This window comes from Zeugodacus cucurbitae, chromosome 5 (genome assembly GCF_028554725.1).
Source record: "Zeugodacus cucurbitae isolate PBARC_wt_2022May chromosome 5, idZeuCucr1.2, whole genome shotgun sequence".
Lineage (NCBI taxonomy): Eukaryota > Metazoa > Arthropoda > Insecta > Diptera > Tephritidae > Zeugodacus > Zeugodacus cucurbitae.
Window position 1 is genome coordinate 52,640,292 of NC_071670.1, and position 20,586 is coordinate 52,660,877.

The following is a 20,586-nucleotide window of genomic DNA, read 5'->3' on the forward strand; positions in this document are numbered from 1 at the left end:
CTATGAATCTCGCTTATAGTGTGTAGTTCTGAAAACTTAATTTGCGACTGTGTGTAGGACGAAATTTTTACCGTCGTGTGAAAAACTCTGTCTTCACGATAAGTCCTAGGGAGCTGAGATTGTTTAGATGCTGATTTCAAGCAGTGTAAACCGAGATCGTCACACTTTGGACAATAACCAGCAACTGTGTGCAGTTACGAGGTCTTTTTGGCCATCGGAGGACCGAAAACGGTGCGCTTACTGAATGCTGTCTCATAAGGCGAGTAGGAATCATCTAACACTTCTAACTCCCATGTCTAGAGTTCGCCAGATTGAAGTTAAAATACCTCGATAGGCTCACCTTCGTCGGATCCAGCGAATTGATTAGAATTGACAAAAGCCGAGTTAAGAACTGTGTAATAGAGTCCATTAGTAGCGGCAAAACATAGTTGTGAGCCTTCTAAGTGAGATTCAATATAGTCGTGTATATCTGCCACTTGACAAAACCTAATCGAAGCCAAATTAAGATTAGAATGGGCCTTAATATCCTTAAGAGATTTTCAAGTAAAAATCCTACCACACTTTTTAGTATTTGCTTCGAACTTAGTGGCCGGGATAAACACTGAAAATTTATATAAATAAGATAGTGTCTAGACCCATGTGTCATCCACATAAAATGTTCGACAGAGAGCTGTCACTTTTGGGACCATATATGAATACTTCGAATGTAGAACGATTGCATGGAGAAACAGCAAAGTCAGAGAAACGATAAAACCTTTAAAAGGACTATACCATTTTTCTTAGTCCAAGCTCTCTTAGAATCCTAAACTTAAGGGGGGGTAAGGTTTGACAACTTTTTTTTATATTTTTTTTTTTATTTTTTTTCTGAACCATCAACATCTCAAGAATATTGTGTTAAAATTTTAGGTCATTCGGAGAAAAACTAACGAAGTTACAGCAGGTTGAATAACGGTACCTCCAGCTACTTGCGCTGAGTGTACAAAACTTTGAATCATTTTGAAATTTTGAACAAATATTCTACATATATATAGCTCTCGAATGAATTCGAGTTTTTCCAAAAATTTTAATTACTAACAATTTTACAATAACAAATAGGTCGATTTTTTCGTCTAAAATCGTCATTTTGGTTTGAAAATGGTACCAAAAATTGAAAAATTGAATAATTAAAAAAAACTCGACGTCAATTGAAAGACAAACTAATAAACTAAAGAAAGCATTTTGATTTTTTGGTTTCGGATGATCCAGTGATGCTGTAGGCTGGTCACCTCACAACAACTTTTTTTCGAGGTGCCTGCAGAGATCGACGATAAATCCGTTATTCCTTGCTATTTTTCGATAAAACTTTTTTTTAATTATCCTTCAAATGTTGTACTTTCATACAATAATAAGTAAAATACTGTAGGTTTAATAATTTTTTCAAAAAAAAATTCATGAAAACATGTCTTTTTTCGACGAAACAAATCTTACCCCCCCTTAATGGGATTTTGGGAGGCACTGTGAAGAGCGTAAATCACAATAGACCACAGCTCGGAAATCAAACCTGCTTTCTCATCTATTTAAGAGTAAGAGTCCAGAAAGAAGATTTCAAGCACCAGAAATGAACTTAAAGCTCGGAAAGAGATGAAGAGATACCTTTCTCTATATATATCTTGAATTGTCTATATACGAGAAGAGTGGAGTAGTAAAAGTGCTAGAACTCTTCCAAGATACCATCATAAAACGTACTCAAATCCTGCCATATTTAATAATTCCTTTCACCCTAATGAATTTAATGCGCAAAGTAGTTTAATTGCTTGATGCAGGAGAGAGCTAAGCACTTAGCCAACGCATAAACAAATTTTATACTCGTCGCGTGTACATTTTTACATTTAATTTTTCTTTTATATTGTTTTTAGAAGATAACACGAAAATTAGTCCAGATAAAATCACAAAAAGCGGAAGCGGTACAAATTGCCTCGGGAGAATTGGCGCTTACGCATACACTCTTATCCAAGATGGCCCGGTCAAAGCGATCACCTTTACGTTAACTACTATGCTTTGTGCTCGTTTGCTGTTGTTGCTATTGTTGTTTGTGTTTTTTGATTTTTTCCTTCCTGCGATTTTTTTACACTCCTGACATTTTTCACGTTTATTCTTATTTATGATGAAGGTTGAAAGCATTGGCACGCGCAGACTAAAAATCTTTACAAACTGTGTGAGGTTTTGTTGTTGTTATATATAAAGGGTGATTTTTTAAGAGCTTGATAACTTTTAAAAAAAAAAAAACGCATAAGATTTGCAAAATCTCATCGGTTCTTTATTTGAAACGTTAGATTGGTTCATGACATTTACTTTTTGAAGATAATTTCATTTAAATGTTGACCGCGGCTGCGTCTTAGGTGGTCCATTCGGAAAGTCCAATTTTGGGCAACTTTTTCGAGCATTTCGGCCGGAATAGCCCGAATTTCTTCGGAAATGTTGTCTTCCAAAGCTGGAATAGTTGCTGGCTTATTTCTGTAGACTTTAGACTTGACGTAGCCCCACAAAAAATAGTCTAAAGGCGTTAAATCGCATGATCTTGGTGGCCAACTTACGGGTCCATTTCTTGAGATGAATTGTTCTCCGAAGTTTTCCCTCAAAATGGCCATAGAATCGCGAGCTGTGTGGCATGTAGCGCCATCTTGTTGAAACCACATGTCAACCAAGTTCAGTTCTTCCATTTTTGGCAACAAAAAGTTTGTTAGCATCGAACGATAGCGATCGCCATTCACCGTAACGTTGCGTCCAACAGCATCTTTGAAAAAATACGGTCCAATGATTCCACCAGCGTACAAACCACACCAAACAGTGCATTTTTCGGGATGCATGGGCAGTTCTTGAACGGCTTCTGGTTGCTCTTCACCCCAAATGCGGCAATTTTGCTTATTTACGTAGCCATTCAACCAGAAATGAGCCTCATCGCATCTCATCTCATCTCATCGAACACATTTCGAACCGAACACTGATTTTGGTAATAAAATTCAATGATTTGCAAGCGTTGCTCGTTAGTAAGTCTATTCATGATGAAATGTCAAAGCATACTGAGCATCTTTCTCTTTGACACCATGTCTGAAATCCCACGTGATCTGTCAAATACTAATGCATGAAAATCCTAACCTCAAAAAAATCACCCGTTATAACTATATATATTTATATATATTTATATATATGCGGTATTGTGAGATTTATGTTGTGGCACATTGACTGCGGTGGGTGTGAAGGTAAGGTGATATTGGCGCCGCTGGTTGCGCGGAAGAGTGGTGAGCTGTTGCGTGGCGTGTGAATTGTCGCAATGAAATATGCAAAGTGTGAAAAGAAAATACAGCGTGCGAATGAGAGGAGAAGGAAAGTAAAAAGAAGGCAAGGTTGCTATGAGCATAACTGTCTATGTGTGCTGAAGGCGTTGGCTTTTGCCGAAGCTGTGAAATTGAGACGGAAATTGTGGCGATTGCATATAAAAAGTCATCCTTTCTTGACATCTGCCACATGGACAATAAATCAAAGGCGTTGAACGTGCGTGCGAAACAGAAGTTAAAAGCCAAATTGGAATTAAGCTGCGACAAGCATCGTAGAAGCGTAAACTGAGATTAGACTCAGAGATAACGGTAGCTAAAAAAACTATAAAAGGTTATAATGAAATCGGTGCTAGTGGGAATTGAACGGGAATTTATTGCAGTGCATAAAAAGTTTTCGAAAGCAGAAGTTGATTTATTATACGCGCTCGCTGATGGAGCTGTGCTAAAAGAACTCTAAAGTTAACAGAAGAAAATTTAAAATTTTTTATATATATTATGCGGATGTTTAAAGATTAGCAAACTAATAGCGGAAACGTGAAATTAAAATTTGTAAACCTATTAAAGAGAAAAAACACTATCTGATAGTTCTGCCACAGGAAGTATATTGACCCTTAACTGCTGTGATAAAGTTCTCTAGAATTAGTATTTATAAACAGTTAGCAGACAGCTCCGACTTCGCACAGGATTGCGATGCGAAGAGAATGACAAGCGATTTTCAGTTTCAGATTAAGATTCTCCATCACGGAGTCTTTTTGATACCCTCACCTGGGCATTATTGCCAAAAAGTTAAGATTCGAGCAATAGATATAGCCTATGTTACTCAGGGTGAACCTAGCTTTCCAATGTTGAAATAATTTTTGAAATCGGCACAGTAGTTTTTGAGTTTATTCATTACAATTGAAATCTTATAACATTACTAATGAAATCTTAATATAGGATAGATCGTAGATAGTTAGAAATCAAAGTAACTGGCTTAAACAGCTGCAACATCTATGTGTGTCTAAGCAAATTGTAAGAACTCCCATAAAATGAACGAAAGTCAATATTATTAAAGAATCAGTATATATAAAATGGTAGGAAATATTGAAGTAGTCAGTAATATCAACTTCTAACGTCGATCTGTCGATCGACGAAAGGAGTTTTTGAAATTCATCTCATCATCTGAATATCATCTGAACTCATCTCATCACTCTAAAGCCCTTTGCATAAAAGACATTTTTCCATCCCTAAAATCACTAAAAAATCTTAGTTATCATAAGGACAGCCTGTGAGAGATGCTCACCTCTGAAATCATTAGAAAATCGCACTTATTCCAGAGTTTCGTAGTGCCGTCCAGTACTAACTCGATACACCATCTACTAAAGCATTAATTTGAATTTATAATGTCAGGAAACGTGTCAGAGCTGTGATTCTTATAACGCGTATTAGAGAAATGGTTGGGTTTATTCAACAGTTAATAATATTGTTGTTTAATCTGAGAAACAGTGAGAAAATTATCATCGTATTTGTTGCTTAACACATGGTTGAAAAACACAGAACAGAACTAGATATAACTTTTCAAAAGAACGTACAACTGATGGAATATGTTGACGACAAACAAAACTATCTTCAAAATAGATTCTACGAAGATTAAACTCTGAACCCTTTACAAGTAGATACTTCTACTAAAAATCTGAAGAATTATATTCGAATGCCCCCTTTTCACGTTATTGGAGCCAGTCTTTGAAATTTGGAGAACGTCAATTGCATTAGATAAGAGCTTTGTAGACTCATGTTTCAGAGTTCCGTAACGAATGAGTGGATATATTTTTCTTGTACCTCGTTTACAGATTTAGCCGAATAATAACAATGAAAATATAGCAGTACGTTAGGGTATATTTCTTTAAAAATGATAAGGACGAACTACGCGAACTAGGCAAACCCAAAGCTTACAAAGCGAAATACGTATATATGCTACTATATTTCTTACTTAATCTCGGTCGAAAACTCGGTCCGTGCAATCACCTATCACTAACAAAAGCTGCTTTCGACTGTGGAGACAACGGAGAAGTAAAGTTCTTTCTTATTGAACCCAAATTAATAATTATAGGACGGTTTTTGAAGAGTTCGAGAGATAGGTTCTGTCAATGAGGTATGAAAATTTATGGGTAAGGTAAGGGAAATATCGCATAAGATGGACGGATGAACATTATGAGGATCTTTAGCGAGTTAAAAGTCAGCCTTATGATATATCACTCGAATGTACATATATTTGGTTCTAGCTCCTAATGTATTTACGATGTTAAAAGTTGATGGTGTCAATAGGAGAGAGCGCATTATCTGCGTTGTAAAGCAATGCTATCGAATTAGAGCCAGCTAGAGAAGAAAGGAAACGACTTTTTGTTTTCATGAATACGAAAATATCACCTCGTGTTATATTGTCTACTTTATATTGAGAGCAAAGATTTAGACCGTCTGTAAAACGAAACAGATTTTGTTAATACAAAAGAAGAGACTTGATTTGAAAGCCTGGTAACTAACAAAAGCTCCTTGTCTTGGTTCAGACAAACGTGTATTCAATATCTTAAAATGTCTGTGGTAGACCGTTTTTTCTCACCGCGTCATTTATAATTTTAAACTAAATAACTTGGAAACAAAATACACTCCAAACAAATGACAATAACGACTACACAATTTACAAAAACACAATAGGAAAATAGAATATAGAAAATTTAATGTGGTGATTTAAAACCACCAAAGCAGCCATTAACTGCGCACAAGTGGGTGGGCGACGGAGGTGCGACGGATGGTCGTACGCATTTGCGTTGAATTCGCATTTAATCGAAACGACGAAACAAAGTGAAAATAAAAGAGAAAATAGCGATTTGGGAAATGGAAAATCACTGTATCGAGGAAGAAACGCGAGTTACAGCGTGTGAGTGCGTGTGTGAGGCAACAAGGAAAATGGAATCACACAATAATCTAACGCATTACTTATCCGCAGATCCGCAACGCCGTTGCATTGGTCCACTGCATAGGCTATCTTATCTGGTTCACAGCTTTGAAAGAAATTTGTAGCGAACAAGCTATGACCGATATATAATATGTATATATGTATGTATGTGTGGTAAGTACTTGAGTTGTTGGTCGTGTCTGTAGATAAGCAAGCCAAGGCAATGTGTTGGCATAAAGCAATAAGAACAAAAGCAGAAAAGAATGGAAAAGAAAAATGTCTTTAATGTAAGCTAATCTGCAATGCGTTTTATATGCGTATACACAATCACAGTTATTTATTCTATACACACAAACACACAAATACATAAACAATTCCATGCGGAGAAATGTAAGTGAAAGCGCTCCAAACCGTAGATTGTGCGGCTAATGTCTGCCCGAGGCGTAGAAACCAACCAACTTACAGCTGCAGACCCAATGAAGCAGGAAATAGACAAAAGCGGAAGAAAGACAAAGGGAGAGACAAATAAAAATACGTGTGATTGACCCAAAAAGATGCCAATACAAGATTATAATGCCGATGTCGCAGCACTGTGCTTGGTATGCATGTTGGGAATGGGTCTCAGAGAAGTTGAGTTGAATCTTATAAGAAAAAGGAAAAAAACATTCTCACAATGCGTGTTTATGAAGCCAGCTGTGGCTTTAGCAAACTTCGTCTTTCATAGTATTATAAGCTGCGTTTGCGACATTAACACATGCACGTTTATTTCCCGAGTGGGCGAGTGCCAGTATACCCAGTCGACTCACGTGCTTTGTATTGTTTTTCGATAAATTTGTAATGGTTGCAATGGAAGAGATGTGGCAAATAGCGACAAAGGAATTGAAATGAACCATTTTGATACGTATTTTATGTGGAGAGGATTTTTGTTGTTGTTGTGCGCGTCGTTATATACATACATATGTAGAAATGGAGGCTGAAGAAAAGGCAGAGAAAAAAATTTGAAAATCAAAATATGGTCTTGAAATATAATCTTACGGCCTTTCTTTCTAAGTAGATACTGATGCTGGATTCCATCTCTCAAAGGTTATATATTTAATAAACACTGTTAAAAGATTGCGAACTCTTCCATTATAGTCAAAATATTCCTTAATAAAAACCAGGGAACAATCTCTACGAAGGTCCTCCTTGACTGAAAGCGATATTGAATTTAGAAATTCGCATCGTATTTGTCGGAAGTATTCGATCATTTAATCGAAGATCTCTGAGAGGTTAGAAAAAGTTAAAGACCCCTGATTTCAGACAATCAAAAAGGTTTATTTTGATTAAAAAGATGTGTCGCCTTGTATCAGATCATACAGTGGACTATGTTTTGAAGATCGTCTCATACATTCGGAATCTCTGCAGCCTCTTTTTAACCACACAGGAGACATGCCTCCATTCCGAAGTCAAGTACGGATTATAAAATTTTGGTTTTCGGCTTTTATTGATTAATACGGGGTGTGTTCAAAAAATAACGGGAATTGTAAAATTTAAAATTTTGCGATTTTGGCGAGTCCAATAGCCAAAATTGCAACAATATCGTTGTGTGTTCGAGAATTCTTGGCCAAAATCAATACAGTAACGACGCTCCGACCTCCATATTCGCCAGATATGACTTCGAGTGACTTCGTTTGACTTTTTTCTATTTCCAAAAAAAAGGGAATGTTAAAAGGCCGTCGATTTACCTAAGGCTTTTCCAAAAATTTAGATTGGGAAGTGTTTCGAGGAGTTTTTCTTTTCAAAAACCGAAAATTCCCGTTATTTGAACACACCTCGCACATTATAATATCCGGAGATATTATTCATATAAGAAAATAGGAAGTCTCTCGAAGATCTCTTGGAAGTTAGAAATGGTTGAAGAGGTTTCAGAAATTCGAAAAGCATGTTTTTGGTTATGACAGAAATTTATTGTTTTCTATACAGCGGTCTAACGTTTAAAATCCATCTAAAAATCTCGAACGAAACTTTTTTTAACCACTTAGGAGACCTTCTTACATTCCAAAATCAACAAAAGGCTATACTTTTGTGCTAAGAGTCCAACAACTTCGTGAACTTGGTTTTTAAATGTTTTGAGGTAACCCTCTCGAGAAGAAAAACTAGCGACGGCAGTAACACCTTTCTCAACTGTGATTTCATCGGAGAAACCCCCTTCAATTAATTGTAAATATTTTTCAGGTTTTTTTCAAAAAGTTAACTAAAATTCCTATACCTATTACGCTCTACAAAGCCTCCTTTGTGCCTTCCAAGCAGATGTAAATAGTCATACGCTCATAATATACAACAACCAGCAAAAATAATGAAATGCGATTGGGGGATAGAAAACAACAACTTTTTACAAAATGCGCCAACAAGTTGAAAACAATTACAACAACAACAATGTGGTACAACAATTGTATTAGCAATGTGAAAAAGTACACGACAATTCGGCCTAATCCCCGTTAGCCAGCTACCATGCGTGCGAAAGCACTGTTAGCTAAAGGGTGATTTTTTAAGAGCTTGATAACTTTTTAAAAAAAAAAAACGCATAAAATTTGCAAAATCTCATCGGTTCTTTATTTGAAACGTTAGATTGGTTCATGACATTTACTTTTTGAAGATAATTTCATTTAAATGTTGACCGCGGCTGCGTCTTAGGTGGTCCATTCGGAAAGTCCAATTTTGGGCAACTTTTTCGAGCATTTCGGCCGGAATAGCCCGAATTTGTTCGGAAATGTTGTCTTCCAAAGCTGGAATAGTTGCTGGCTTATTTCTGTAGACTTTAGACTTGACGTAGCCCCACAAAAAATAGTCTAAAGGCGTTAAATCGCATGATCTTGGTGGCCAACTTACGGGTCCATTTCTTGAGATGAATTGTTCTCCGAAGTTTTCCCTCAAAATGGCCATAGAATCGCGAGCTGTGTGGCATGTAGCGCCATCTTGTTGAAACCACATGTCAACCAAGTTCAGTTCTTCCATTTTTGGCAACAAAAAGTTTGTTAGCATCGAACGATAGCGATCGCCATTCACCGTAACGTTGCGTCCAACAGCATCTTTGAAAAAATACGGTCCAATGATTCCACCAGCGTACAAACCACACCAAACAGTGCATTTTTCGGGATGCATGGGCAGTTCTTGAACGGCTTCTGGTTGCTCTTCACCCCAAATGCGGCAATTTTGCTTATTTACGTAGCCATTCAACCAGAAATGAGCCTCATCGCTGAACAAAATTTGTCGATAAAAACATTTCGAACCGAACACTGATTTTGGTAATAAAATTCAATGATTTGCAAGCGTTGCTCGTTAGTAAGTCTATTCATGATGAAATGTCAAAGCATACTGAGCATCTTTCTCTTTGACACCATGTCTGAAATCCCACGTGATCTGTCAAATACTAATGCATGAAAATCCTAACCTCAAAAAAATCACCCGTTATTTAATGCTTGCTTACTCACTGCCAGCCTCGCCATTTTAGGTACGTTTGTATGTATGTGTGAATACAACTGTGATTGCTTTCGCAATGTATTCAAAGCTGCTCGGTGACAATAAAGTAGCAAAATGAATGCCTTAAATAACAGTTACAACAACAACAATTATTTTTTGTTGTTGTTCTGCTTTTGTTTACTGCACTTAATGCCTGTGTAGGCAATAGAAATGCGCAAAAGATTAAACTCGATCATTTGACTAAGCACAGCTGGCATACACCCATTGTAGTTTGCTCTTACCAGGCACTGTACTCAACGAACTCATGTTTACATTGCGTTTTATTTAATGTTCTGCTGACTTGAATTTTAAGTGGCATCACATGGCAACGAAGATTTAATTACCTGCCTCACAAATAAACTAATTAAAACCAAGCAATCGGAGAGGAGGTCAGCAGCGTTGAGTGAAATTGTTTCGAGGCTAATGAATGCAATAAATTGGAGAAATTCAACACTGAAAAAAAATTGTTGATAGCTGTTGCAAAAATGTATGTTGGTCTGTTGAAATGCTTGTGTATTAATTTAATTGTCTGACGGCTGGTTTGCGAATTAGTCCTCAGAGAGCAAAATATCTTCTCTTTGAATATTAAATAAAAAAGCATATTTTCCAACAACAAAATCAAATTAAAATTTTTGAAATTATCAAATCTACTTGTTAGACTTCAACATTTCTGTATTTTTAATTTAATTTCACTAAGTACTTCAAGAGCATAAACACTTTACTCTCGGTCTCTCTCGCTTAGTTAACACACTTTATGTCGTTGTTAGTTTTCACCTCATTTACTCTATTAAAATAGCGCAGTAATGAATTGGTGGAAGAGAAAGAAGAAGAAGATGTATAAAAAGAAGTAAAAAGAAATCAAGAAATCATTGCTTTCCCTGCGCATTGCTGTCATAAAACTATGTTGAGTGTGTGCTCAATGCCAACAACGTCCCGCTGTACGTTGTATAAATATTGTGGCCACACTTTTGACTCTTAAGTGGAAATGGCTAATTAAATGACAGCGTATGTACACACATGTATGAGGGACTGGATAAGTAGCTGCAAAGTGTAGTAGAAATTATTTAGAGAAATAATTAGCGGAGCAAAGTAAATGAGCGCGAACTATATGAAGCGGAAAGATGTGTGTGGAAGGCGAGTGGTTAAGCTGTGTGAGAGTGTAGTGAGTTGGAAAGCACAGAGCACACTAATTTTTATTGAGCTGTAAATGCTGCCGTGTGTCACTGTTGTGGTGCTACTGTTTAATTTTGAGTAAGGACATTGTTTGTGCTACACAAAGTGGGGAGATGAAGACGATCTTTATCTTTTTATGGTGTATCAATAATTTTGTATTATTTTAAATTAATTTTTAAATTGTTGACAGTATAAGAGCAAGTTTTGTCCATGCAGGAAATTGAAGATATATGAAAAGTATTTTTTTTCTGATTAAAAATTTACTAGTAATTTGGACAACTATATGGTTTATACTAAAAAAAAAAATAAACAAAATGAAGATTCTTGCATTCATGCGAGCTCAGTGGCAAATCATTTCATAGGATAACAAATATGAAAATCTTATTTATAAAAAAATTAAGTTCAAAATATATTTTTTGGTAAATTCAAAATTCCAAAAGATGTTGGGTCCGGGGACACGATTTCTCGAAAAATTATGAAACGATTTTCCTAAAATTTTTGAAATATTTTGGAAATAACATTAACTAGTTATTGAACGAAGTTATTTTTATTACAGCTAGTTTTTTTTTAGCCAATATATGACAAAATTTGACACAAAACTAAGTTTTTTTTTAATTAATTTATGTCAAAAATTAAAATTTTAATATTTGCCTTTTTCATTCGTTAAATAATGAGATTTATCCATACATTAACGAAATAATTTTGGTTTATTGATTTTAGATGAACGAATTATGAGTTATACTATCCGTCAAGAGCATTTTTGTTTTGGAGACGTCAAGGGAAACGAGGTACCAATGAATGAGTTTTCGGAATTTTTAAATAAAAAATTCACAAAATACTGTTCCAAAATGTATCTTTCATATTTTGGATTGTTTAAATATAATAAATCATTGTATATATAATATTAAAAAAAATTTCAAAGTACCCTATTTTTCATGCCTTCAAATCCACACAACTCCATAAAATAAAATGGTTTTACGATTAGTTAATCGCTAATAAGACGTCGTCAATTTGAATGATTGGTTTGAATTTGAATACTCTTGACGATAATAATAATTATCTACTGTATTCTGACCCTATCTTTAAGGCCAATAGAATGTGACCAGAATGTAACCGTTCTTACCGTAGAACAAATAGGAATTTTCAAAAATTGCCAAATAAAATTATTAAATCAGAGGTACTAAGAAACTCCCTACATATAGTAAATTAAAAAAAAAAATATTACAAAAATTGGAATATCTAACGCTAGTATGAGGTCGTCAATTTTAAGTTGGCTATAGAAATATGTATAAATTTCCTGGAAATAAATTTTACTTAAACCATTTGAATAGTTTATTTAAAGGGTAACTGACACTGTAACAATCTATTACTATGGAAATGTCCGTTTAATCGTTGTTGAGCTTCCTAAGATAGCGATGGAGGCACCGCATAAGTACACGACAGCTTCTGATGGCAAAGGAGCAAAGTGATATAATACTATTAACGATCTAAGTACCAGATATTTCGATATTACAAATACGAATTTCCATATACCCAGCAGGATAAGCGAAATGATATTATCTAAAGGAACAAATCTCCTACGTATTGTATAGGTGATGCACGAGACCCAGTAAAGGTCTCAGGTCCGTTCCAAAATTTATATCCCGCCAAGGTTTGTAAAATTGGCAACATTCCTCGAAATGATGGTGAGAAATTTTGTAGGCCGCTACAACAACAACCCTGTGAAATAGTAATTGATCCGAACGAAAAGAAAAAAACATATCAAGTCTTTGACAATATTAACTCTGGGTTCTATGTATGTCGAACAATTAGTCAGTGCTCACACTGATAGTATCGGCTGGAAAAATATCTGTCCAGAGCCTTCTTCGTCAGCACTTTATTAGTTCTCTTATGATAAAAAATGTTTTAATGTAAATATGTTCAGAAAATTGGCTTAAGTTTTTCTTAGTCTTCAAAAAGGATTCAAAAATATTTTAAGATATCAGTGGTTTAAAATTTTTTTGGATTTTACTCTCAGCGGTTATATTATAAAACTAAGAACGGCATCACGGAGAACGATTCTTCGAGCATATGTTATACATATAACGGTAATAGCCAATAAGTATATTTTAATATAATGTGGATGTCAAGAAGATCAAGGTCTATGGAAGAGTTAAAACTGAATTAACACTTCGGGTTCAACTAAACTAATAACATACAATAATTCTTACAAGGTTTCAATATATGAAGTAGCTATCTTGAAACTAGTCCATACACCTAATAAAATTATCCAAAACCGATTAAAAAAAAATAATAATAAACATGCCTTCTCTTCCCTTTAAATATAACGTAATATAATGATTTCAAGCGTGAATAAGATAGGGGTCGAAGTATTCTATTGGACAGCTTCCAAAATATTAAAATATACTTCGTGGCATATATTTCATTTGGTAAATTCAGTTGAAGCTTTAAATAATTATAAGCAAACAAATAAATGAAAATGTCAGCTGAAGAATTTGCACTTTATATTAAAGACAATATTTTGCTGAAACTGCTATGCTATGAGATAATTAAGGCTTGATAAACCAATTAAATGGAAAAAATATGTTGAAAAAGTGCTAAGGAGACAAAAAGTTGTACGCATACAAATTTGTACCCCAATTATATTTGCTTTTGTACAATATATACCAATCAGTAGTTGGCCACACTTCAACACAATGCCTAGTTTTAACACAATTTTCAACACAAAATGCAGCAGCAGACTTTCAGGCCGAATTTGTGCTTCAATTAGAAACAGCTGGCCGACAACATGACAGCTGCAACCCCAAAATCAGCTTCTCTACAGCTCAGTTGAAACAATGTTTGCTTGCTGCAGCTCAAACACACAAGCATTCAAATCCTTGCGAACACTCTCACACACACGCTTACAAACGCAATTCAGTAAGTTTAAATCGTCTAACTATGGCTACGGGCGCACTTACTTGTTATAAATGAAAGCACAAGGAACATATCCAACGCCACTTGAAACCACTTCATCTCATTTCCCTCTGCGCTTTGTGGCTGCCTGGGTGCTCCTTGTGCCTCTTGTGCTGCTGCTGCTTGCTGTCGCTGTCGCTGTTGCTCCGGCGGCTTCGTGATTGGTGCTGCTGCTGTCCACTTTACAACGCTTGCTGTTGTTGTTGCTGTTGCTGATATGGCTGTTACGACTACGGCTACTACTCTCCTACAACGCAACGGAGATGCCACTGCGTCTTTGTGCCGACGCCTTCACGCAAGGCACAGTGCTGAGTGAGTTGTTGCAACAAGCGTCCGTGTCCGAGTCCGCGTCCGGGGTATGGAGCGGTGGATTGTGCGTTGCGGCAGGCACTTGCTGACCACGCCAACAACAATGCGGAAGTTGTTTGCGTGCTACACGATTAGCAATGCTGTTGTTGTTGTTGCATTTACTAATGTTTTGTTGTTGTTGCTGTAACTTTAAGTTGTGCTTTCGCCTTGTTGTTATTGTTGCCGTTGTTGCGGTCGTTGACAGTCGTAATTGCCGTTGCTTGTTATTCTGTCTACAGTGTTGTTGTCCTACTGTTGCCACCAGCTGCAATTTGACAGCTGCTTCAATTCAAACTTCGGCCTTTGCTGCTGTCGGCGGCCCGTTGCACGCCGGATTGTTATCTGCGGCAGCAAATGTGTCTATTGTTGCTTATGTGGCGTTTGAGGCTTTCGTTGCAGCTGTTGTTGTTGTTGTTGTTTTTGTTGTTGCCGCAAAAGCTTGTGCAATGTTGCTTGTTCCGCCTCGTTCCTCGTTTGCTGCGTTTGCGACTCTGCTTGCCACGTGTGTGTTGCACGATTGGAAGTATGTGTTGCACAAATGCAAGTGTGTATTCTACACGCCACTTGCGTTGCTGTGTTGCCACCAAATTGTGTGTGGCTATTGGTGGTGTGCTACGTAGGCTACTTAACACTCTGACTCGTCTTGCCGATTTTGCAATGTTTATTATTGGTGTTGTTGTTGTTGTTGCAATTGCTTGTATATTTGTTGCTGTAACATGCGCCGATTTATGCATTTGTATGTGAAATTATTGGCGTCGAAGGAGGTGGTGTGCTGTGGGAGAAGCTGTTGTTATAACTGTAATTTTCGATTATCTTTCGTCACTTGTATCTCTCTTTTCTTTTATTTCCCCATACTTCATTCGCGCTGCTTTGGAATATATGTATGCATGAATGTTTCGTTATCTTCAACTATTTAATATTGTTGTTATTATTATTGTTATTGTTGCTATTTAATATAATTATTTGCTTGCAGTGTTGGTTGCAGTTGCTCTTTGTTGTGGCATTCTTAAGTTCTCCGGAGGATTAAGTGGCAGCACAGTTACACATACAATACATACACACAGACAGCTACATTCACATCGAGATAAGTAATTATCTTAACAAATTGTCTTCTTATATTTAAGTTTATGTGTTATTTTTTGCTATTTTGCTTATGTTTAATTGCTTCTATTTTATTATTATTATTATTTTGGTTTTTATGTCAGCATTTCTTGCGTTGAACGCTCAATTAATTACATACTCCTACAGATATATGGATTTATTTATGCAATTTAAGAAATTCGCAATTTATTTTCGTTGGCAGTTTGCGTTTATTTTGTTGTTGTTGTTCTTATTGTTATTTCTTCAATTAAACCATGCTGCGATTGTTGCTGTTGTTGTTGTAGCTTAAATCTGTAATAGAGAAAGAGAGAAGACAATTAGTTGAGGTTATAATAATCATTTGAAATTCTTAATATAGCAGTAAACGATAGTGAATACAAAGCATGACAATTTTTTTGACAAAATTTAGTCACAATTATTGCTGTCAAATTTGAAAATTTTAAATTTGAAATGTTGAAAACGCCGATTTTTCTAAGGTTTCTAGCCACATTAAGGCGAGAATGGTGTAGTATGAGTTAGTAACTCTTCACCTGTTTCTACTAAATTCCTTAAGTACGGTTCTCACTTTGTCAAATTTAATGACAATATCATTTAAACACATTCAAATTGTTATTTCCTTTTATAGCAATCAATGGCAACCCTTTTTTTTAGTCAAATTGGTGATCTTGGTTTAAAAATCAAACTTCAACTTGTCAATTTTGTTGAACTGATATTGACATATAGTGTCATTAAATTTGACAAACTGAAAATGGCTCAACCGTTTGTAATAAATAATTGTAATATAAATAAACTTGTGTTAAATAATATTTTGACGCCAGTTAAATGAATTTATATATATATATATATTTGGCGTAGGAACCGCTTTAAGCGACTATAGCCGATTACACCAGAGCGCGCTTCCTTTTTGCTTTTTGGCGCTAACTCAAACATCAAGTGACGCCAGGTCACTTTCTACTTGGTCATTCCATCGGAGTGGAGGTCGTCCTCTTCGGCGGCTTCCTGCAGCGGGTACTGCATCGAACACTTTCAGAGCTGGCGTGTTTTCATCCATTCGTACAACATGACCTAGCCAGCGTAGTCGCTGTCTTTTAATTTGCTAAACTATGTCATTATCCGAGGCTTTCGTAGATTTTTCATTGGTACTTCGTTTTTATGTGGTGGGTCCCAAGCCCTACGCACAACCGCATAAGCGGGCTTCGCCTTCTCACTTTAGCTCGCCTTCAAACGGATGTCTGTTGGCTACCCAGAGGATACTTGGTCTAAAACCGGAAGTCGTGAGCTGCTTGAACCATCTCCTGTCATCAAACAAACAGTCGGCGCATTCGCGTCTTGGCTCCCACGTCACTGTTGACAGTCATAACTTCGATGTCGTAGATAATTTCGTATACCTGGGAACCAGCATCAACAACACGAACAATGTCAGCCTTGAAATCCAGCGCAGAATAACTCTTGCCAACAGGTGCTACTTTGGACTGAGTAGGCAATTGAACAGTAAAGTCCTCTCTCGACGAACCAAAATCAAGCTCTACAAGTCGCTTATCATTCCCGTCCTGCTTTATGGTGCAGAAGCTTGGACGATGTCAACATCAGATGAGACGACACAAGGAGTTTTCAAGAGGAAAATTTTGCGCAAGATTTATGGTCCTCAGAACATTGGCAACGGCGAATACCGCAGAAGATGGAACGATGAGCTGTACGAGTTATACGACGACATTGACATAGTTCAGCGAATAAAAAGACAGCGGCTACGCTGGCTAGGTAATGTTGTCCGAATGGACGAAAACACTCCAGCCCTGAAAGTGTTCGATGCAGTACCCGCCGGAGGAAGCCGAGGAAGGGGAAGGCCTCCACTCCGTTGGAGGGATCAGGTGGAGAGCGACCTGGCTACACTTGGGATCTCCAACTGGCGCCGAACTGCGAAGGAGAGAGAGAGGTGGCGCACTATCGTCGATTCGGCTATAACCGGCTAAACGGTTGCAACGCCAATCACATACATACATACATGTCATTATCGTTGTTTAACTCGTACACCTCATCGTTCCATCGTCTGTGGTATTCGCCGTTGCCAATGTTAAGAGGACCATAAATCTTGCGCAGAACCTCTCTCTCGAAAGCCCCTATAGTCGTCTCATCATATAGTGAGTCACCCTGTCTGAAGCCACGTTTGGTATCGAACGGCTCGGTGAGGTACTTCCCTATTCTGACGGAGCTTTTGGTGTTGCTCAACGTCAGTTTATATAGCCGTATTAGTTTCGTAGGGATACCAAATTCAGACATAGCCGCATAGAGGGAGCTCCTTTTCGTGCTATTATAGACCGATTATTTTAGTTTATGCAATAAGTTCCAAATATAAAATAGTTCAGATGGTAAACACAGGAATTTTTACATCAATATATTTAATATTTAATTTTATATGATAGATGCATTGCAGACAAATTATACTGTGTTCAGTTCAACAAAGGTTGGACTTGAGGTTGTCAGTAAAGTTTGGTTGAAATTTAAAGCTTTTGGCCATTTGAATTTACTGTCATTGAATTTGACATATTGAAAATATAAAACTTTTTGTGCACGAAAGATGTTGGCCACTTTTTGAATATTCCAACAGTTATACTGATTACAAAACTATAATTTGGGTCGTTGTTTTCCTAAATATATGGTATTTTGTGGACTCTGGACATAACAACAAGTAAAATGAATGACGTTACAAATAACATCGACGAAATCCAATATCGAATGGGGGCTATTTGGAAGACGACTAAATTAGTGTGAACGAATAAATAATTTTTTTTGTTAAACCCATATTTTTTAACATACGACGTCAATAAATTCAAAAAAAAATTCAGAAAACATTTAAAACTATTGCTTTCGCTTTTAGTACTAAATTTGAGCATTTGCCTATTTAGTTCTATTGTTGCTTAATATCTTAAAATGTATGTACTTTAAACATTCTTACATTCGGTATAAAGATATATGAAAGATGTTGCCCCGTATCAATAGTCGTGTTAAGTAATATTTAATATTATTTTTTGAAATTATTGTAAAAAATAGGAAATTGACATGATTATCTCCAATTTTTTTTATCAGATATGTATTAAAAAAATTAAAAACATATACACATATAAAATTTTAAAGATAATTTATAAAATTGGTTAATATTTTGATTCAATTACATTGAAAACATTATTACCATCTGTATGCCTCATCAAAACATACCAACACACATACATTTTAAAATGATATGTATGCTCACACTTTGCAAACAAATCACGAACGCGCTCCAAATTATGTGCTTGGCAAAATTTGGTGAAATAACGGTGATTGCGTGACGTAAGCGTAATCCGATTGCCATACCGCTCAAATGTCATATAGAGAGAAGTTGTAATCGCGTGATAACAACACATTGGCAAGCACGCGGGAGTATAACGGCACCTACACTATTGCACAGTTGGAGCAATTATTGTGCGTGCAACGCACTTGCCGTCACTATGGCTGCTGTTGTTGCCGGCGCAAGGATAACAATTACCCAACAATTGTGGAGGTAAAGACAATATCATCGAAGGTGGAAAAGGTTGAGTGGAGTGTATAGCGTTGACACGCCCGACGTGCACAACAATTTACAATTTTAATTTGCACTGCAATTAATCATCGCTGGTGCGATAACTGATGATGGTCACACGGTCAACTGATGGTCGATGGAATGTGGAAAGAGGTGGCAATGAACAATTAAAATCTCGATTTTTCAGTCTCAACTGCACAATCTCTATACCAAGTAAAAAAACTGTAGAGGTTGTAGATGGTCAAGAAATATAGCGAAAGGAGCAAAGTTTATTATACCAAAGTCATACTAATGGGTGTTAAATGCTATAGATATAAAATTTAATGGCGTACAACTACTTGTCTAAGAAGCTCTATGAGTTTCGACATTAAATCTTTAGTAGGGACTGAAGATACTTTCAAGTCGACTTGTCCTATCGAAGGTTAACAGTTTAGTGTTGTCGGGATGATGAAGTTCGTTTTGGTTCATCCTATTTTAATTAAAAAACGTCATTAGAGAATGCTATATAGAAATTATAAGGGTATCTTGACTTCCTTAAGGGAATACAAATAATCTAACAACCAGCCAGGTCCGAATTGCCTGAAATCTGCACTTCATTGGGACGAATTTTTAATTTAAGTTAGTCGTATTCTTAAAGGAAAGGTCTGGAAACTTTTAGACCCTGGGGACGCGTTTTCTGCCCGTTGGGCCTGTTATAACCCTGAGGAAAGGAATGAAATAAATAAAGATGGCAAAAACTTTTCTTTCTGCTTCAGCAGGGCTCCTTGAGGATGAGAATTTTTCATTTCATGATTATGACTTCACGAAAGCCATCAATTACAGTACATTAGTAGCAGGTACAAACCGAAATATCCGAAAAAAATATTCCAGGTTCCGTCAGTAAATTACAGGTAGTTTCGTCCTGGAAGTCTGTCTTCAAAGTTTTATATTGTAATTGAGATAGTTTAGGTTTTTTGGACTTTCATCGAAGTCAAGAATTCTCAGCAAAATACAGTTAAGAAACCTTTGGTAATTCTTCTCAGTCTCTAACAGGAATTTGACACAAGATTTGTAATTAGTTTTATAATTACTGAGGTAGGGTCTTATGCTAATGAGTCCATATTGCTTCTTGGATTGTATTATTTATGGTATGTTTTGAGATCGGAGATGTTAAGAAAGGTCTTCTCAAGCTCGTCAAGCATTCAAGTGGAGTTATAACCATTGAGCAGAAATAATTAAAAGTACAAGAATACACCAGCTCAGTTAAAAACTGAGTTTTTAAATATCACTAAAGTTACTTACACCCCATTCGTGATCCAAAACTTCCAGTCGTTGGCTACACATTGCACCAAAGTAAGCGCAACAATCGTTGTTGTATTAAGTGCATTCAGGCTACTCGATGCTGTCTACTTGTAAAATGCATGAACATAAATTAAAATTTGCGCAGAACTGTAAATGTCCGACACATTAATGCCACTTCGCCTGAGTACGTGGCCTTGAATGGCTTATCGCTGCATACAAAAGTGCATTCCAATTGCAATTTGCAGTTTCCGGTGTAATCTTTTGTCGGAATCTGACTGAGATTTTGCATAAAAGCACACGCACAACCATAAATTATATGTATTTTTATACATACATACATTTGTACAGTTATGCAGTGATTTATACATATACATACACTAGAGTACATATACATAGGAACACATAACTATGACAGAATATATGCACAT

The 20,586-nt window shown here is 36.4% G+C and overlaps 1 protein-coding gene across 2 annotated transcripts in view; it reads right to left on the reverse strand.

Annotated features, from left to right (window-relative positions):
* Positions 1–20,586, reverse strand: part of LOC105210656 (acetylcholine receptor subunit alpha-like) — a 321,573-nt gene that overhangs the window by 128,959 nt on the left and 172,028 nt on the right. For both annotated transcript variants that reach the window (XM_054231051.1, XM_054231050.1), the window contains exon 3: positions 13,878–15,612. In XM_054231051.1, the coding sequence (XP_054087026.1) occupies positions 13,878–13,932 (55 nt within the window). In that variant the 5' untranslated portion in view covers positions 13,933–15,612. The remainder of the gene's footprint in view (positions 1–13,877; positions 15,613–20,586) is intronic.